Below are 19,050 nucleotides of genomic sequence, written 5' to 3' on the forward strand. Positions count from 1 at the left end.
GGTCAGTGCGGTTTTCCACAAATTCTAATAGCCGGGGGCTGGTTCTTCTGGGGCCCCTGGGTTGCTGACGGCTAATACTTATTCTCCGAGCCACTGGCAGCAGAGATGAGTGCAGAGACCAGGAAGGCACAGTCTGAACTGGTTAAGGGAATAGCGTAGGAACGGGATACGCAGTCTCTTAGTCCCTCAGGCTTGCGCCACCCCGTGGCAAGTCAGAGACCGGCAACTGTTAGAAGAAAGCCCTTGCTCTGGAAGTCTCACTGCTCTTTCAGAAAGGCACGTGTGACTACTGGCTGACATTCCAGGGACCAAATTAAGGAAGGGTGTCAGACCCAGATCTTGAAACCACCACTCAGGATCCGTATTTGAAAAGCAACCATTTATTAGAACCAATACAAGAGTATGAAAAGAGGGAAAAGAGGAGGGTGGAAGAGGGGGAGAGAATGAGGTCTGCATCAATGTCAGTTGTGGAAACACATAAATTGCCTACTTTTAAACATTTACATTTAAAAGGCGAACATATATATATATCACTTATCCTAAAAAAATAAAAAAATGAAAAGCCGACATGTCTGGCTGAACTAAAACCAAGAAACACAACCAAAACTCCCCCACAAACCAAAAAGGTCCATAGAGAATTCAATTTCCCATTTTCCCACTTAGAAATCTGGCTACCAAGCGAGAGGTGTTTTGCTACTCAGAATGGGACAGAGTGTGGAAAGAAGCCCAGCCTCTCAAGTCTCTCAAATCCCATCCTGTGGGAAAGGGCGGCAAGGCTGCTGGGCCATGGGTAAATCAACTCCTGGCTACTTGGCAGGAGGTCAGACTGTGATCTCTCCATCCTCCAGAACTCCACAGAACCACCTGGTGCCGCCAGAGCTGGGGGAACAGAGCAAGTCCACAAAGCACGGAGAACCGGAATGTGACGGCAGCAAGAGGCCAGGACCTTGTGCTTTTCCATGGGTTACACGTCTAGGGCCAAGGAGAGGGAAAGGAGAAAGAGCCCTGTTGGGAAGAGGAGCTGGCTGAGCCCACATCTGGGCAAATAGAAATAGTGTCCAAACTTTCCCCAAACCGGAGGGAAAACAGGTCAAAGTCAGGTTCAGACTGTGGACACAGAGAAAAAGATGACAAATGAGTACAGTTAAGTTGGATGAAGCTCTAAGAGTGTGAAACGTATCTCTAGAAAAAATTTTTCCCAAAGTGGCTCTTTTTTGGTAGGGGATGGAGAAAGTGGTTATGTTTATTGAACCAGCTGGTTCCTATGGGGAGGCAAGGGGTGCAGTGACTCAGTTCGGGGGGGGGGGGGGGACACGAGATAAAAGCAACGATATAAATTAAGCCCCCTGTGTTCACTTTGCTCCTGAGACAGCTGAAGTCTGTTCCAATCCCATGGGGAATGGGACCTTAATTCTCAACCTGCAGAGAGAAACAAGCAGTAGCATCCCTGCCTCATAGTTCCCTAATCCAATGCTCTTGGGTCTGAAACAGCCTCTCTTTGTGGATGCAAGACATAGAAAATACTAAGTGCCTTCCCCCATAACATCCTATGTCTGGACTATTAAGACTCCAACATTCACAAAAACACTGTCAACATCTGAACTAGCAGCTTTGATGAGGGGTGGGGGGCAGAGAACTTGCCGAGGTCACTAGTAGTTCCAACCTTGGGACAGCTCAGTGAGGACTAAAGCCTATGTCAGGCCTGGACTTTAGACTTCGGCTCAAGGCATCCTCCACCGAGGACCCTGAAGTATTCTACCAACTTTGATTTACAATGCCTCACAACACCCCTGTGAGGTAGGTCAGTATCATTAACCCCATTTGACAGATGGGGAACTGAGGCATTGAAAGGAGTGACTTGCCCAAGGTCAGCCATTATGAATCAGTTGAGGAGGTTGGCACACGTAGTCAGCATCCACTCAATTCTTGTTTCACTCCCTAGGGCACCTTACTTCTTAGAGTACATGTGTGAGCAAAAGGAAGTCAGCAGGTACACTTCACTCTGCAAACTAGATGAACTCAACCAACCCACAAGTATTAACAGAGGGCCTATTATTTATCCGGCATAACGTGAGGAACCTTGGAGACAAAGACTGCTTCTGAAAGTCATGTGTCAATGGATGTTTTGCAAATAACATTACATTTCAAAGCATTAAGGGCATGAATTCTTTTGTAAAGAAATACTTAATCGTAAGAGGTGAGGGACTAAGCCACACTGATTTCCCAAAGTTCTATACTGAGTCACCCCTCTTCCTAAATCCTAAAATCCAAGAACAAGACCTCATTCGAGCAAGAACCTTGTCCCCAGTGGTGGTCCTGGTAGTGCTGAGCTGCAAGGTCACGGGAGGAGGCGCAAGGCCAGCAACAGCAGTGGCCTCAGCGGCACTCTCTCCAGGTTAAAGCAGGTGGGATGGGCCCCCGATGCCCTCCTGCTGCCGCTTGTGCCTCCCCTCAGTGCCCACAAGGCAGCATCTTTCCAACCTTTCTGCGCCAGCCCAACTGCAGGAGTTGGCAGGATCCTCATGAATGGCTCTCGAGATTACGGATATTAATGGTGACCCTAGTTTTCCATTCAGAGAGAGGGGACGAAGTGTGCTCTAGAACTAGTTGTAAGACTCTCGTAATCTTCTTTACTATCCCAAGAAGGGCATAACTCTTGGATGAAAGCAAGCTTAAAGGAAAAAGACACCCCCCACCCCCGAACTTACAACTGGATTCTGGTAGTAATCATTATGACTCTTATCCTAAAACTAGGGGGGGGAAAAACTAAATCCACAGTCAGCCCTAACTTAGAATCAAATCCTAAAGCTACCGGAAACCGCAAAACACTGACTTGAGCTTTAAAAGCGCTGTGACATGATTAAACTCTATCTTCTGGGGTCTCCCTGAAGAATCTCCAGGCAGGAAGTCTCGCTTTTCCTCTGTACCCCCTCGCAACAGCCAGAGCAGCAGGACTCTACATACCTCAGAAGCTCAAAGAATGATTTGCCAACACACACAGTATAATGTCCACCAGAGATACTCTCATTCCAGGAAGGACCAACCATCCCGAGACCTAAATATTAACCTTCTTTCACTGATTGCTGATCACACTGGACAAGTCCAGGTGGTGATAATGTTCAAAAAATATTAAGATGACAATGACAGTTCAGGTTCAGTCTGTTTGGAATTCCTCAAAAAGTATGATGAACTGGCCACTGGCACCTAGATCAACTGTGAGGGTCACACCTGCCAATGCCAGGGAACCTCTCTCTCTCTCTCTCTCACACACACACACACACAGAATGGCAAGATAAAAAGTTCATTGCATTCAATTTAGCCTAATTTCTTGATAATAGTTTCCTATTAGATTTTCCGATTAATACTGATGGCTCTTACCTAGGCTGTGATAATTAGGTTTTGATCTATTGTGACATTAATGATCACAATCAGTTGACTTTGAAATTGTCTTAATTAATGGCTCTTCCCTCCTCAGCTGCCTCCAGTGCAGGTTCCGTCCCCTCCCCCAGCACTTGGTTTTAACTCTTTCTTACTGATCCCAGAGACAAACAGCACTGAAGGATCATTTTCTTCCCATAGCCAAGATTTTAAACTATTTTAACACACTTCTCTGACAGAAGAACAATATGAGATAATGAGATGAGGATCAGGATGAAGAGGAAGAGAACTCGCTGTCAAGGCGTAGAAAAAACTCCATGTCAGACAACAACCAAAGCCAAGCACGATGTTAGAGTGGCAATGACAAGCTGAAGGACTCTAAAAGGACAAGATAAGATGAGGTAGTTTAAAATTCAAGAAATCCAGCGAAAGCACAAAGAAATTAGAACTATTTTTATGAAGCTATCCAAAGAACCTTCACATTTTAATTTTCCAGAACTGTTACTCTTTATTCCTGGGAATTCTGACTTCCAAAGTTAGTCAACTCTCAATGATCCAGACAGAAATCTTCTTGTGGCTACACAGTTCAGAACTAAGAAACTTCTTAAAGTCAGGCTGTTTCTTAGCAGGGCTAGGCCTCACTCTAGACTTGCCTAGATTTGAGTAAAATCTGAAATGCCAGGGTACAGGCACTTCCAGGAGAGGTCTTCACGTAACCGACAGAGGTCTGCTTAGGAGCCACCACCCTGTAGTGTTCAATACAACCACACTGCACACAGTAGATGCTCACGTGTTAAGAGATATGCCCCCAAGCCTTCTGTTTAGCAAATCCCTTGTCATTGACAAGTGTGTCCTTGTTTCAGGCTTAAAGCCAACCTCATGTTAATTCTTCCAAAAGGGATGAGAAACTGAAAAAAGGGTGAGCAACTCTGATAAAATGTCCATGAGGAATAAATGTTACAGAACCCACAGAACTATATCTGCAACATACGTAATACTTCCCACAGGCAAGGATTAACCAGACCATCAAATACTTTGGCAAAAAGCCCACAACAGCTCAAAATGAGGGGTTCTCAATCCCCACTCACCTGTCATTTTCTCTCTCAGCAACAGCACTGCTAACCAACCTTCAGTTATCCTTATTTTCTGGAATAAAACAAGCCTTTGTTGTAGTCCATCCATGGCCAGTTAGCTCAGTTCATCCAAGGTCCAGTCTGTCCCCCTATGAACCATCACCCTCCTACTGTCCCCAAATCAGAAATGTGTACCCATTTGTAGCATTTATTATACTGAACTATTAACAGTCAGTTCATCCCACATCAGTATGAAAGTTCTTTGAGGTCAGGGACTGTATCATTCTTCAACTTTGTACCCCCAAGGCCAAAGAAATGCTTGTGGAATAAAATGAATGGTGACGCACACTAAGGTGGCAGATGCAGACAGCTCAACACAACCCACCTCTATTAACTGGGGGGGGGGGGGGGGGACACTGAATTCTGAGCGTCTGCAGACAGCTCAACACAAACCCACCTCTATTAACTGGGGGGGGGGGGACACTGAATTCTGAGCGTCTGCAGACAGCTCAACACAAACCCACCTCTATTAACTGGGGGGGGGGGGACACACTGAATTCTGAGCGTCTGCAGACAGCTCAACACAAACCCACCTCTATTAACTGGGGGGGGGGGGACACTGAATTCTGAGCGTCTACAGACAGCTCAATACAACCCACCTCTATTAACTGGGGGGGGGGGGGACACTGAATTCTGAGCGTCTGCAGACAGCTCAATACAAACCCACCTCTATTAACTGGGGGGGGGGGGGACACTGAATTCTGAGCGTATCATGTACCACTGGGTGCAAGGCTGGTAACATCTGTTTTCGAAAATATAACTTTTATGATTAGCCATAAAGCCAGCATGAAACTAGAATACACTGGATCCAAACCATTCCTCTCTCCACCTTGCCACAGATTTGCTTGCTTGGCAGTCTGATTACAAAGGTACAGACCTCCAACACTACAAATTTCAATCTAAAAACCTAAACCAAAAGGATGGAATCATGGATGCGAAATGAGCTTTTCCTTTGACCTCATTTGTGAGAAACAATCTCCACATTTCAAATCTAATGATCTAACCCTACCTGGGGTTCTCATGTCATCGGAAAGCAGTATTTAGGCCCTCGAATTCAAAATTCAAAAAATTCAAAAGGGAAAGACAATTGCTCCCCAGTCCAGACACAAGACAGATCCCTCTGACCCCTCGCTGTAACTCAGGTGAGCTGGACTAAACACAGGTCCAACAAAGTCCCAAGATGAAAATCCCAAGTACCTTCCAAAAAGCCTTAGGATCTGCCCTGAACAGAAGGAGAATGGAGTGCAGGGCAGCTACAGAACAGGAATGAAGAGAGTTAAGAATAACCTAACTGCCCAAGCTATGGAAACAGGACTAACCTTTCATCACCAACAAAGAGCAACAGGGATATGGCTGCAGGACGGACAGCCAAGGACCACCTAGATTTGTATTAGGGAACACCATAGACTCAAATGCTCCCTTGGGCAGACAAAAACTGGACTGCGGGAGGAAAAATGATATGGCTCTCTCCAGGTTAAAAATGGGTGCTTCCATCAGCGCTGATGTTCCTAACAGCTAATCCTACCATGACGGCACTGGCCCAGTGCAGGGCTCAGAAAAGCAGCTACACTGACCTTGGTCAACTCTGCTGGGCAAGGCTCTGCTAGCTTCTATGGAAAGGGAGATCCTTGAATGTTGATTACTAGAAGAAATTCAGCATTAGAAAGATATTTTGAAAGAAGACTGAGTAAATACCGGAAAAATATGCTTTGCTCACCTGAGACCTAGATGTTTAGGAGTGCTTAGCCCATGGCTACTAACTCTTCTGAGGAGAAAGCCCCATGAAGACAGGTTTCCATTTGAGATTGCAATTCTGCAAGGGCCAGGATAGCTGCTCAGAACTAACAAATGCCAGAGACACAGGCAGGCATCTGGTTTTCTTTCTGCTGAGGGGTGAAGTTGGAACTGGCCTCTCTGGCCTCTGGCTCCCTGCATTCCTACAGAAGCAGCTACAGGTAGGCAGGGAGAAAACAACTGTTCTGGCAGCATTCAGTACAAGACCATGATTCAATCAACTGTGAACAGAAAAGATGGAGTAAGGTATTAAAGAGCTGATGAGTAGTAGATGGTACTTCCTTTGCTAAAAGAAAATCAGATTTTGACGAATGTCTTAAATATCACCTATAACCACAGCAAACACGTGCCCCAGCTTTCTCAGGACCAATCTCAGCACCAACTAATTCTGTTGTGTTCCTTGTCCACATATTGATTCTGGTCTGGAAAACACGCACTGTAGTTTACATGCCCACTGCTCCTGAGACACACACACTGGCTCCATGGATAAGCTGTCATTTTCTCCACCTGCAAATCAACAGGCCCAGATCACCTCCTCAGGGGCTCTGGCCTACTTTTGTCTTATTCTTGTCTACCCTAATTTTATCCTTGGCTACTTGTATGACAAATCTGTTTCCTGACCATCCTTTCTTTCTTTCAGATGCCCATCAGATTAAGTACTAACCAACTGTCAATTATCTAGCACTTGATCTAGGCCTTGAATCCTTTCAGAGTAAAGAAAGATGGAGATTAAAAACTCCTACCCACTTGAGGTATGGGTTAGGAGTTCTAACCCAATCATATTACCATTCAGAAGGATTTTCCTGGATGACTTAAACCAAAAGCTTCATTGTTCCAGTCTGTCATGTCACTGCAGCAACAGCTGTCTTCTCAACTGTGCAGTATAATTTTTGACATAATTTATACAAGCACACAGAATTCAATCAGCAGCTGAGCAGGAAAGCAATGGTAACAAGTGCTATGAATGGGTATATGATTTGCATATTATTCAGCTCATCTGTGGACTGGAGCAATCTATCCATTCCCCTGATTACTCTGAATAATCTAGAAATGGCTGACTGCTCCTGGCCAGAAAGCTATGTGTTTTAAAAATCAAAAGCAACAACAAAAACAACCTCAATGGCTGGTGAACTCTAGAATTAAGGCTATTTCAAGCATTTATTAATTCCTCAGCTTTGGACCGGGACGCGGGTGCTCATAACCCTGCTATTTCCTTACTTTTAGTCTTGATTCTCTAGCCACCCCCCTCCAACTAAAAGAAATAGGCTAAAGAGAAGTAGGGCGTTTCTTGGGGGGACAAGGATGGAAGGACAAGATCAGGTAATAATCTCTCAGTATAACGGCAAAGCAGGAGGAAGCCAAAAGGGAAATATTCTGAGTAGGGACAGAAGGTTGTGTCAACATGCTAATGCCAGGGCCTGTCACTCCGAGGCGAGAGTCTTCCACAGAAACGTATTTTTGAAATAAAACACAATGAAGAGTTTGAGGGTGGAAAAAGGGAAGAGTAGTAATACTTTGGGGACTCTTGGTAGCAAATCCAGGAGTCAACAAAGCAGGAAACTGACGACTATAAACGCTATGAATATTTAAAATTGATACTGTGGCCAATGGCTCCCCTCCAAGAATTCCCCACTGAATATAATGGCATGGAGGGGAAACTTGGGTCCACTGAGAAGTGAGGGTCAGGTCTGAAGCCTCTTTGGTACCAGGAATGCTTTGGGAGGCCACAAAAGCTGGCAGGGCTGGAGGGTGCCTAGCACCTTGGCACAAGCAAGCACCAGGCAGTCACTCACACCTACATAAATCTATAGTCCAAATGTGAGGGATGGAAGGAAAAAATACATATATACCATAGGTGACCATAAAGACAACTGTATCCTACCCCATCATCCTCATGTACGAATAGCTAAAAATCTCCACAGTTCATAATCTTGTCATTTTATGACAGACTACACCACCCTGCAGAAGCAGAATCAGGGACTGCTAAGAAACGAAGCCAAAAGTCCTGGGGCTAAGAGTGCCTTGACAAATGTGAGTGTAACATTTCAAGTCCTCCAAGGAATGGAGCTATTCTGGGGGGATGAGTGGGGATGGACAGAGGGTGGCCCAGAAGACCACACCAGGAACCCTGCATTCTACTGGGTACAGCTGAATGAGGTTGGGAAAGCCCCAACAGGTAGGCAGTTGCTATTGGCTTTTTAAAAAGATGGGAACATCTTTTCCATCCCAACATCTCAAAACAAAAGCTAGCTGGTCATCAACATGTTCTAAGAACCAAAGCAAGAAACCAAAATTCATCATCATTATAACAAAATTCCCCAATCTAAAAAGCAACAAACCCCGAAAAGATCAAGACTCTAAGGTGATTAAAAAGTTAAAACTCATCTTGAGGTCACAGGGGAGCAGAAGGAAGAGATCAGGGCAAAGGAAAAAACTGTGGGAATTACACACAGTATGTAAATGCCTGGTCTTCACAGAGAGACACTTATCATGAATCAGACCATCAGTTATGTTACAAGAGAACCAATACCAACATTTCTCCTGTGGAGCACAGTGATAAGCACATTTTTTATGGATGTGTTTAGGATAGAAGGGGGTGGGCAGAAGGGAGAGGAGGCAGGGAGGTGAATGTATTATATACAAAGAGAAATGACAGAGACCACCCCCTCCTTTAGCTCTTTGCTGTTTCCTTCTCTTTGTTTTCCGCATCCTCAGGGTATGCGTGCCACGTCAGTCTCTCTTCATAAAACGCTATCACAATCTGTGGACACTTTACATTAGCTTCTTTTGCGAGAACCAGGTCTGCTTCATCTGTGTCTTTCCTGGAGAGAGAGGATGAGAGATTTAGAAGGAGAGACGTGAGAGTGAGAGAGAATCTAGCTAAGCCAAGGCTTATATTGTTATATGGATTTAACCAACTGGATCTCCTCTCCATCTTGATTGCAAGGTGAGAAGGACCCTAACAGCTCAATATTTTCAAGGAGAAGTTCAAGTAAATGATCAGTGAGTACCATTTAACTACTACATCAGACAGAGGCAGAAGTCTTCAGCTAGAACTTAGATGGAAAACATAGCAGCCTTAATCAAAAGGCTGAAAATGAAGTTATAGAAATTTTGCTCCTATAATTTTGATAAACTGTATGTACTGAGTGAACACAATCAAACCTACATTCAGTTCTATTGATTATGCACAGAATGATCAATCCAGTTTCTGGATCATCTGAGTGAAAGGGTCTTAACCTTCCCCATCTCGTGGTCTTTTAAACACTCATTATCCTTTTGGTGAGAACTATGGATTGCAATAATAAGAAAAGAGAAACTTAAGCCCACAGCACACAGCAGTATTCATATAAGGGAGAACAAGAGAGAATGTAAAATCTAGTCACTAAAATGAAATGTAGGAATTAGCTGCAAATTTCAAATATCCTAGTTACAAAGGCTCTACTACCACGTATAACCAAAAATCTAGCAAGTCCCTTAACCAGTATTCCAATCGAGAAAAAAAATATTTTAAATTAAAATTCCACTGAAATGTAAGTGAAGACAACTACCTCCTTTTCTAGAAAACTGAGATATTTAATTCATAGAAGTAAGTATTAGGGGTGAAGAGAGGAGGGGAAAACAGCTCAGAGCAGACACTCAAATCTGGACCGTGGTGGGGAAAAAAGCTAGTTACTATGTGAGTGTAAATCATAAGTAATACATATGGCTGAGTGGGAAAAGCAGTCAATACAGATCCTTACTTCTGACAGAGTATAATGATTCTTCAAATCAAGACTTCTGGGTAATTTACCAGCAAAATTTCGATCAGATAAAATATTAAACCTTTGATTCTACAACTTTAAGGTAAATTAGCTTCCTCAGTGGCAAAGCAGCATGAAGCCTCTATTGAGAGACAAACTTAAATCACAAGCCCAGAACACTTGGAAACAGAGAGGTAGTGAGGGCCATACCATAAATCACCCTGTCTTTAAGAAACCAAATTGAGGGGAAGTAACTACACTTTCCTCTAAGCGACACCCCCTCCACCGGAAGAAATAACTTACACTTTGGCTAGTATTAGTCTTAACGCTTTTTGTTGAGATTATTTTTCTCTTTTAGACGTTATTCAGTTGTTTGATCCTCAGTGATGGCAGAAAGCCTCACTCAACTCCTATCTCATGGCCACAGGCTCATGGACTGATGGTAAATGATTCAGAACTGTGTAAATAAATGGTTAGGTCACGTCTATACATTTCCTACCTCAAAGCTACCTTAGGTATTGGGGCTAAAATAATTTGACTTAATACCAAAGCTTGAGAATGTCTTAAATCCACTCCCAACCATAATTTCCATTAATACTAACGGGTGATATCAACCAAAGATCCGTGACAATCCAAAGTCTTAGTTGGGGAATACTCCATCTTCCCTCCTTATCTTCCATACAAATTCAAGCCACTGGCAAAGAAACACAACTGTACGGTGAGGCCCAATCTCTCTTACCATTTCATTAGGAACATTAAATCACCACAGGAATCTGTCGCCCCAATGATCTTTTCTGGTTCCAGTCCTCTCTCAAAGCCCCGAGCGATATCATTGCTCTGCTATAAATAGAAGATAAAGAAAGGTTACGGCGTAGAGAAGAGTAAATAAAACCCTGTTTCTTAGCTCAACAAAGCACCACCTAAGTTCATTTTTGTCACCAAGTCAAAGAATTCTTAAAAGTTAAGAAATACAATATTGGGCCAGCCAGTGACAGTGAGGCCAAGAAATATTTTTGTAAAAAGATGCAGTCGTTCTTCCAATACTCCTTCAAGGATTAGGAGTGGCCCCTAAAACTCTTTCAGATCCCTTAAGATATTCTGGAAGCATCATCTAAGAACTCATCTAACCCTCTAATCTAATCTCCTAGGTATTATGAATTGACTACCCCTAAACTGTTGCTTCTGAGATGATAAACAAGTCCATGCTTACCCTAACTAAACCCTTCTTCATTTTATAAACTTCAAATATACCACCTCTCAATCTTAATTTTTTTTAGACATTTAATTTACCTTAACACTGACCAATATTTTTAATACCTCTTTTCACACAGTTGTCTATACTGATGAAAGAACAGAGGTAAGAATGATTCAAGGCAGTACCATAAAGCAGCAAATTTCTCTCAGAGCTCACATACTGCAATACCCACACACTTGGGAGAAGAGGCCTGGTCTGTGCCTATCCCCTCCTGATGTGGATGGGTTGTCAGCATTAGAGAACAGAACTGGACCGTGACTTAAAACAAACTGGTAATTTTTTTGGAGATTATTCAAACTTGGTCAAAATGCAATCATGCCATTGAGACGAGGAGCAGAGTCTGATTCAGGTGTGATGGCACTGGTGAGAGCAAAACGGTGACATTTTAGACAAACCAGGTTATTTTAAAAACCTTATTATGGAACATAATGCAAACTTACCTAGTGGCAACATAGAAAAGATTCAGTAAGGATGCCCAAATGAACTAAATCCCTGAGGTCTGATTTTCATAATAAAATCTCTTTGATCTGACATTCACCCTGCTTTTTTCTGAGAGATACAAAGTGTTCAGGATCCAGGTGGTCCCCGAAGATACCAGAACCCACACTGGGAAGGAAATTCCATGCACGGATCAGAGGAGATACTGACTCAAAAACACAGCCTCTTTTGGGGGCGCTTAAGGGGAGGAGGTTCCCAGATGTGCACACAGCTGCTCACAGCTGGAATGCTGGCGCATGAATGGAGTCGTAAATCATAGCTGGTGGCTGAAAACAGTTTGCTACATAGAGAGGGAAGGGAAGAAAAATGTTCAAGCTGCTGAAAAGGAGCCGAGGCGAGGAAAATGCTAAAATCATCACACAGGCAGTAATCTTAAATCAGGCATAATGCCGACTAACAAATTTCTTCTGCAGTGGTCTAAAGAAAGAAACGCAATCCCCTCCTGTACCTTTAAAACATACAATCACCTATCTTCCCAGCTACCTACCTGACAGCTGCCAGCACTGCTGAGAATGCTGTCAGGGACCCCAGATGAACATTACAAGGGACGTGTGAGGGTTGTTTTCAAGATCAGTGGCATCGGAACCTGGCCTAGGAACGAAACTCTCTATGTTGGCCAGTAGGTCTAAGCCAGACTGCTCCTTTTGGAAAGGACAGAAACCTTAGGTAGAGGAAATTCACCCTGTATGTCACAAATGGCTAGTCACAAGTCTTCTGCTGTGCTGTTTTTTGGTCTCTTTACTTAGTTAGAAAATGAATCAAATGACAAAAGCCAGAATACAAAGGACTAATAAAAAAGAAAAAAAAGAAAGAACCCAAGTCTTAGCTCCTTAGAGAAGGGAAGGCAATCTCAAATTCCTTATCAGTACGCTATATCATAATGATATACACACCTCACCAGAATACAGTGGTTTTAAAAATAAGATTGTAAAAAATAAAATTAATCAGGGAAACAAATAAGGAGGTAGACACAAACCTAGAGTCCACTTTCACTTGTAGCCTCCAATCTTTCACTCGTATTTCAATTCTTTTTGGAACGCTGATCTCTCATTTTCTCTATCACTTGTGTAAGTCTTTTAAAATACTGATGCCTATGGTCCAACCCTCAGAAATCTTAATTTAACTAGCTTGGGGTGTATCTTGGGTACTGGGTCTTTTTTTAAAGCCCCCCACCCCACCCCTGATGATTCTACTGTGCAGCCAGGGCTGAGAACTAAGGTTCTAGAAAGATGGATATCAAGTAGAATAAAGATAAACAGAGAAGCTTATGGCAGTGACGCTAGAAGATTCAGAAGTGGACTTTTGCTTTTATTTTATTAAACATTAAGGGTATGATAACTCTGTCACAAGAAAGGCTTCATAACCTTGAGATAAATGAAAGGAATAGAAGCTGGGGGGAGGGGTAGTGTGTGTGTGTGTGTGTGTGTCTGTGTGTCTGTGTATGTACACAGAGGGAAAAGATACAGATGAAAAGAGAGGCAAGAACAGTGTTTATGCTACTCAAGAACTAAAGATCAGAAGAATTAAAGCAACTACATCAAATCGAAGCTTCATAAGCATACTTTTCAAACTGAACAATAAAAAGATTCAAAAGGAAGATGAAAATTAATTTATTTGGAACACACAGAAGTAATAGAATCAAAAGAGAATACACATGCCACTGAGCTGTACACTATAAAATGGTTCATTGTAGGGCGCCTGGGTGGCTCAGTTGAGCGTCCAACTCTTGGTTTCCGCTCAGGTCATGATCTCAGGGTCTTGAGATCAAGCCCCTCGTCAGGCCCCATGTTCCGGGTGTGGGGAGAGTCTGCTTGTGACACTCTTTCCCCTCTCCCTCTGCCCCTTCCCAACGACACACACGCACTCTCTCTCAAATAAATAAATCTTAAAAAAAATAAAAAGTAAAAAATAAAATGGTTAATTGTATGTTATGTGAATTTCACATCAATTTAAAAGAGAATATAAAAGTTTGAAAATAAGTGCTATCTTTGAAACAAAAGGAAAAAAGTAGTAAACATTTTAAAGCCCTTTTCTATCCTTAAAAAGTTCAAGTCCCTCCCTTGCTAAAGTAACTTAGCTGCTTATTTATGGAGAAGACCGGAAGTAGCTGTCTGTTTTGCAGGGATTTAATTTTGCCACTTTAATACAATTCAGTGCAACATACAGTACATTTCTCACACAGCCAGGAGGGGGCGCTGTAGTTAATCAACGTAACTCCCTAGAAGCTCTTTTGTTCAACAATTTACCTAGCAGGCCACCCTTAGAACCGAAACCACCAAAATACCGCTTGGGGGGTGAACAGAGTGCAGCAAGAGGCAAAACAATTATTTGTGGGGGAAAAAGAGGGAAAGAGGCTTACCTCTCTCTTTTTTTTGGATTTGATATCATCAGCATTGTTCGAGAAATTCGATTTCCTCTTGTTACTTTCTGACTTCTCCCTGGGTTTGTTATTTTCACCCTCCTTCATCTTCTTATACTTTTTCATAAACTCAGAAATTAGCTCAGGGCAATCCAAATTTTTCTCGGGTTCCCAAGTATTGTGCTCCCTGGGCACAAAGAATGGAAAAAAAAAAAAAAAAAAAAAAGGAAAAGAATGAGGGGGAAAAAATCCAGCACTTTCTTTCAAAGAAGACAAGTAGGCAAAAAGAAAAAAACCCTACACTTAAAAGAGATAACTAATTTGGATCCTAGGAATCTATCCAAGAGAAATGAAAAAAATATATCCACAAAGAAACTTGCACATAATAACTTATAGCAGCATTTTAATAGCTAAAGACAGAAAACAATTCAAATGTCCATCAACTTGTGCATGGATAAATAAATGTGGTATATCTATACAGGAGAATAGTATTCGGCAATAAAAGAAACACAATACTAATTAATACATGCCACAACATGAAAGAACCTCAAGAACAATATGCTAAGAAACCAGATGCAAAAGACTATATATTGTCTGATTCCACTCATATGAAACATAGGAAAGACACATTTAGAGACAAAAAGCAGACAGTGGTTCCTTGGTTTGGGATTAACTACAAACGAGCTCAAGGGAAACTGGGGAAATTATAAAAATATTCTAAAACTGGAGCGTGGTAATGGTTGACAACTCTATGAATTTACTATCCATTGAACTGTACGCTTTCAATGAATGAATTTTATGGTATGTAAATTATACAATAAAGTTTTTTAAAACTCAAAATTATGAATTCTGCTTTATAAAATATGATTTCATATGTATAATCACCTATGCAAATCCTGAGAGAATAATGTAACAAAGCATGCACTCCCAGTTTACACCATCTTCAACATGTTATTTATATTTTGAAGAAATGTCAATAAATGATTGGAAGACTGGAAGTAATTATTAAGAAAAAAGATAGTAAGGGCTTAAATCATCAGAATATAGGCAAACAGTAAGAAAGAGAAGACTCAGAAGTGGGATTTGGAGTACATTAATTCAATGCTGTGGATTCAAGTCTACTGTTACGACGTAGTCAAAATACATTTTTATATTAATTTAAAAAACCCAAACTGAGTAATTGAGTCTAGTTAAACTTGAATCAAGGGAGTCCTATTATGAGGAAAACAGTTACTATTCACAAAGTTGTTCTCTATTCCTGGCATGGGTTTTGGAAAACCAAACTACCAACTATATCATAAGCTTATGGAATCAAAGCATGAAATGTACCTCCATGAGAAAAAAACAGATCAGGTATCCTCTTCATGCCTAGCCAGTGGCAGTTTTTTTGATTAAATAGTAAGGGCTAGTTTTATTAAAATACATCTGAAAATATATCATAGAAACAGTTTCTACAATCCTTTCATTGACTTGGGAAAAAAATATTTAATGTGTGTACTATCCATTTTAAATATTTTATTTTGATTTTTAAATAAGGTATCTTTAGAGGGGCGTGGTTTAACACATGCCATAATACCTTGACTCAAATAAGAAGCAGAATAATGGAAAAATCTGATATTTACTCTAGATTTAAAACTTTTTGCAAAAAGAGCTTGAGAATGATACAAGATTTATTTTAAAATCATTTGAGCTAAAACTAGAAAAGCCTCTCCTTCATAGCTCTTCTTTCAGCAAAAGACAAAAAAAAAAAAAACCCTCATACAGTAACTTTCCCCTAAATCCACAAACCATATAGTTTACTAGCCCAGAAGAAATTAAGTTACCAAAAGCAAGAGGCACGCCAACACTGTGACACAAGCAAGCAGACATGGAGGGAGAGGAGCAAATCTCTACTGACAGCAAGAAAAGCCAGTCCTATAATGGGATTATCTCTTTTCCCACCATATTGGTATTGCTGCTTCTATAACAACCAATTTCCACCCAAAAGACAGCATGGTATAATTTAAAAAGAGCCTGAGCATTAGGGCCAAAGAAATCTGATACTAGATCCTTGTGCCAGCACTTACCAGTTACGCTATCTTCGGCAAATAGCTTCACTAACTTCCTCATCTGTAAACTGAAAATACCTCTAAAGGCTGTTATGCGAATGAAAGAAAACACATGAGGTAGAAGAATCTGACCACTGCCTAACAAGTCATAGGTACTTAGTTCCAGACAATGCTAACGGGGCAAAATTTGTTCCAGTCTTTAATGAAATCCTGGGCATTTCTGAGAAAGTAAGGACAAGTGCTTTAAATTCATCTACCTCAAACTTTCTTTCCCTCTTTAATCTAGGTAAGTTACTAGTAACTCAAACACAGATATAGTTTCAAGTACCTTCAAAACGACCAACAATTTCCAATGGTGATTCAATGGGCCCAATAAACACCCTTAAAATCTTTCAATATTATTTTAATTCCTATTTCTAGGTCTCTCAAACTCATAATTTCTCATCTCTAAAGGAGGCGGTGATACCTTTCCTCTTCGGAAATACGGAGGGCATATTCTGAGCGCTGTGCTACACACATTTAGCGCTCTCTGTGCTAGAGATGCTAAGCTTCCTGCAGTGCTCGCGCTGTCCCACCTGAAGTGCCGAAAGTGTCCAAACGAGAAACGCTGGTTTCTGTAATGAAATAACCTTAAGTACATTCCAAAGGCTCCCGATTCAGACCTTTGTCCAAAGGTAGTCAAAATTTGAACCTTTTAGTACATTTAAGTCCTATACTTTAAAGCTATGATGTTCAATGTGCTAACTATTAGCCACATGTGGTTAACTGAATGCTTGAAATGTGACTAGTCTGAACTGAGATGTGCTATAAAATGTAAAATATACATGCGATTCTTAAGACTTAGCATGAAAAAAATAATGTAAAATATCTAATTTTTATACTGATTAATGTTGAAATAGCATTTTGATACTGTGTTAGATAAAATATTAAAATGCACTTTTCTTTAATGTGGCCACCAGAAATGTAAAATTACCCATGTGCCTTGCATTGTATTTCTATTCCACAGCCACTCCAAGAAGCCTACACCAGTTCCTACCAGTGCATTGGCAGTATGGAAATCCATGGAAAATCCATTCTTTGTTATCAGGCACCCTGAGAAGAGAATTAATCAAAAACTGAGGCAAAATGTCTAATGATTACACGTATTTCACCTTTCAAGCTACCTTCTCTGTGCTTCAATGTGTCTAGTTCTATTTATTCCAAGGAAAAACAAGAATCACCTTTAGTACTTCCGCCTAAAGCCAGTTACTTCCTAACAGACATTCTAGTCAATACTTCAGGATCATTCTTAAAGCTCGACTTTTACAAATGGGTTTTTAAGGTCTTCAAAAAACAAAAACAAAAAGCCACACAGATTATATTAAAGTATTAATTGCAGAAACTAGGTCGTGTGTATCTGAGTGTTCACTCAATTTCTTTTGCCTCAGCGGCAGACTTGAAATTAAAAAAATAAATACTGGGAGGGAAAAAATGTGGCCTCAGATTTAAGTTTCTCATTAAGAGGAGTCCCTCACCCTAGGTCACTTGTGAGATTCAAGGATCATTTTGGAAAGCTATGGGCTACGGAATGGATGACTTTTGCTTAAATGTATATATTTTAGGGGCGCCTGGGTGGCACAGCGGTTAAGCGTCTGCCTTCGGCTCAGGGCGTGATCCCGGCATTACGGGATCGAGCCCCACATGGGGCTCCTCCGCTGGGAGCCTGCTTCTTCCTCTCCCACTCCCCCTGCTTGTGCTCCCTCTCTCGCTGGCTGTCTCTCTCTGTCAAATAAATAAATAAAATCTTTTAAAAAAATGTATATATTTTAGCATAGTTATGTCCAAAAGAATATTAACAATAACAGTTTATACTTTTTTTAAAAGAAGATTTTTTATCTTTAAGTAATCTCGACACCCAACATGGGGCTTGAACTCACAACCCCGAGACCAAGAGTCATATGCTGTACCAACTGGGCCAGCCAGGTGCCCCAATCACAGTTTATACTTACACTGAGCTTACCTGTCAGACCCTACATATACCCAACATCTCTATGACAAGTACTATTTCCTATTCCTATTTTCCTGAAGAGGAAAAAGATTAAGGAACTAAACTAAGGTCACCCAGCTCATAAGCAGTGGAACAAGAATCTGGCCTAAGCTCCACGTCTATGCACCTAACCAATTCATTATACTGTCTCTCAAAAGCATTATCATTAGAACACCAGCTCCAAGGGAGAAACTGTTCAGTTTACTGCTGCGTCTTCTGACTCTCAGGAGGAGTGCAGGTAAGGAAAGAAAAAGACAAAGATGGCAGTGGCTCATGGGAAAGGAAAGGTGTCCACCTCTGTAGAGTCCTATGGCCTAAAGAAGGCACTTACTCAGAAAAGCCTTTCCACTTCAGGAGATATTCCACTTGCCCCTTAACTACACGCCTGTCTAGCACCTTCTCGACGACATACTCCTCCTCATCCTCTGAAGAAGAACTGTCAGCTGTCCGCTTGGTTTTCTTTCCCATGTCTCACGCTGTGCCACCTGAAGGACTAAGGCCACCGGGTTCCTGCAAAGAGGAAGGACAAAATGATCAGAACCCACGCGAGGAGGAGTCTCGTCTTGATGGAATGCAGCGGGTATAACACGAAGTTGCCATGTACCCCTCTCTTGGGTCTTGAATCATTCTACAGATGGTTCCTAAGAGTATAAGAAAAAAATGGTCAATTCCCACTTTCCCAAACACAACTTCCTCTTCAGCTCATAATACCAAAATCATTATTATACACACAACTGTCTAACTCCTCTAGTTTCAGATTCCAAAAGACAAGTAGTATGGTATGTTACTCCTGGGTACTTCTGTAACTGTTAACAA

General features: G+C 41.5%; 1 protein-coding gene across 5 annotated transcripts in view; it reads right to left on the bottom strand.

Annotated features, from left to right (window-relative positions):
- Window positions 1-364: 364 nt before the first annotated feature.
- The window catches only part of CBX5 (chromobox 5), a 35,461-nt gene continuing 16,775 nt past the window's right edge, over window positions 365-19,050 (bottom strand). For 3 of the 5 annotated variants that reach the window (XM_026501684.4, XM_026501685.4, XM_057318771.1), the window contains exons 2-5: window positions 18,566-18,744; window positions 14,161-14,347; window positions 10,788-10,888; window positions 365-9,127 (exon numbers count right to left, since the gene is read on the bottom strand). In XM_026501684.4, coding sequence (XP_026357469.1) covers window positions 8,977-9,127; window positions 10,788-10,888; window positions 14,161-14,347; window positions 18,566-18,702 — 576 coding nt within the window. In that variant the 5' untranslated portion in view covers window positions 18,703-18,744 and the 3' untranslated portion in view covers window positions 365-8,976. The remainder of the gene's footprint in view (window positions 9,128-10,787; window positions 10,889-14,160; window positions 14,348-18,565; window positions 18,745-19,050) is intronic. The other 2 variants (XM_026501686.4, XM_048216553.2) reach the window with 1 other exon arrangement.

This window comes from Ursus arctos, unplaced genomic scaffold (genome assembly GCF_023065955.2).
Source record: "Ursus arctos isolate Adak ecotype North America unplaced genomic scaffold, UrsArc2.0 scaffold_26, whole genome shotgun sequence".
NCBI classification, from domain to species: Eukaryota; Metazoa; Chordata; class Mammalia; order Carnivora; family Ursidae; genus Ursus; species Ursus arctos.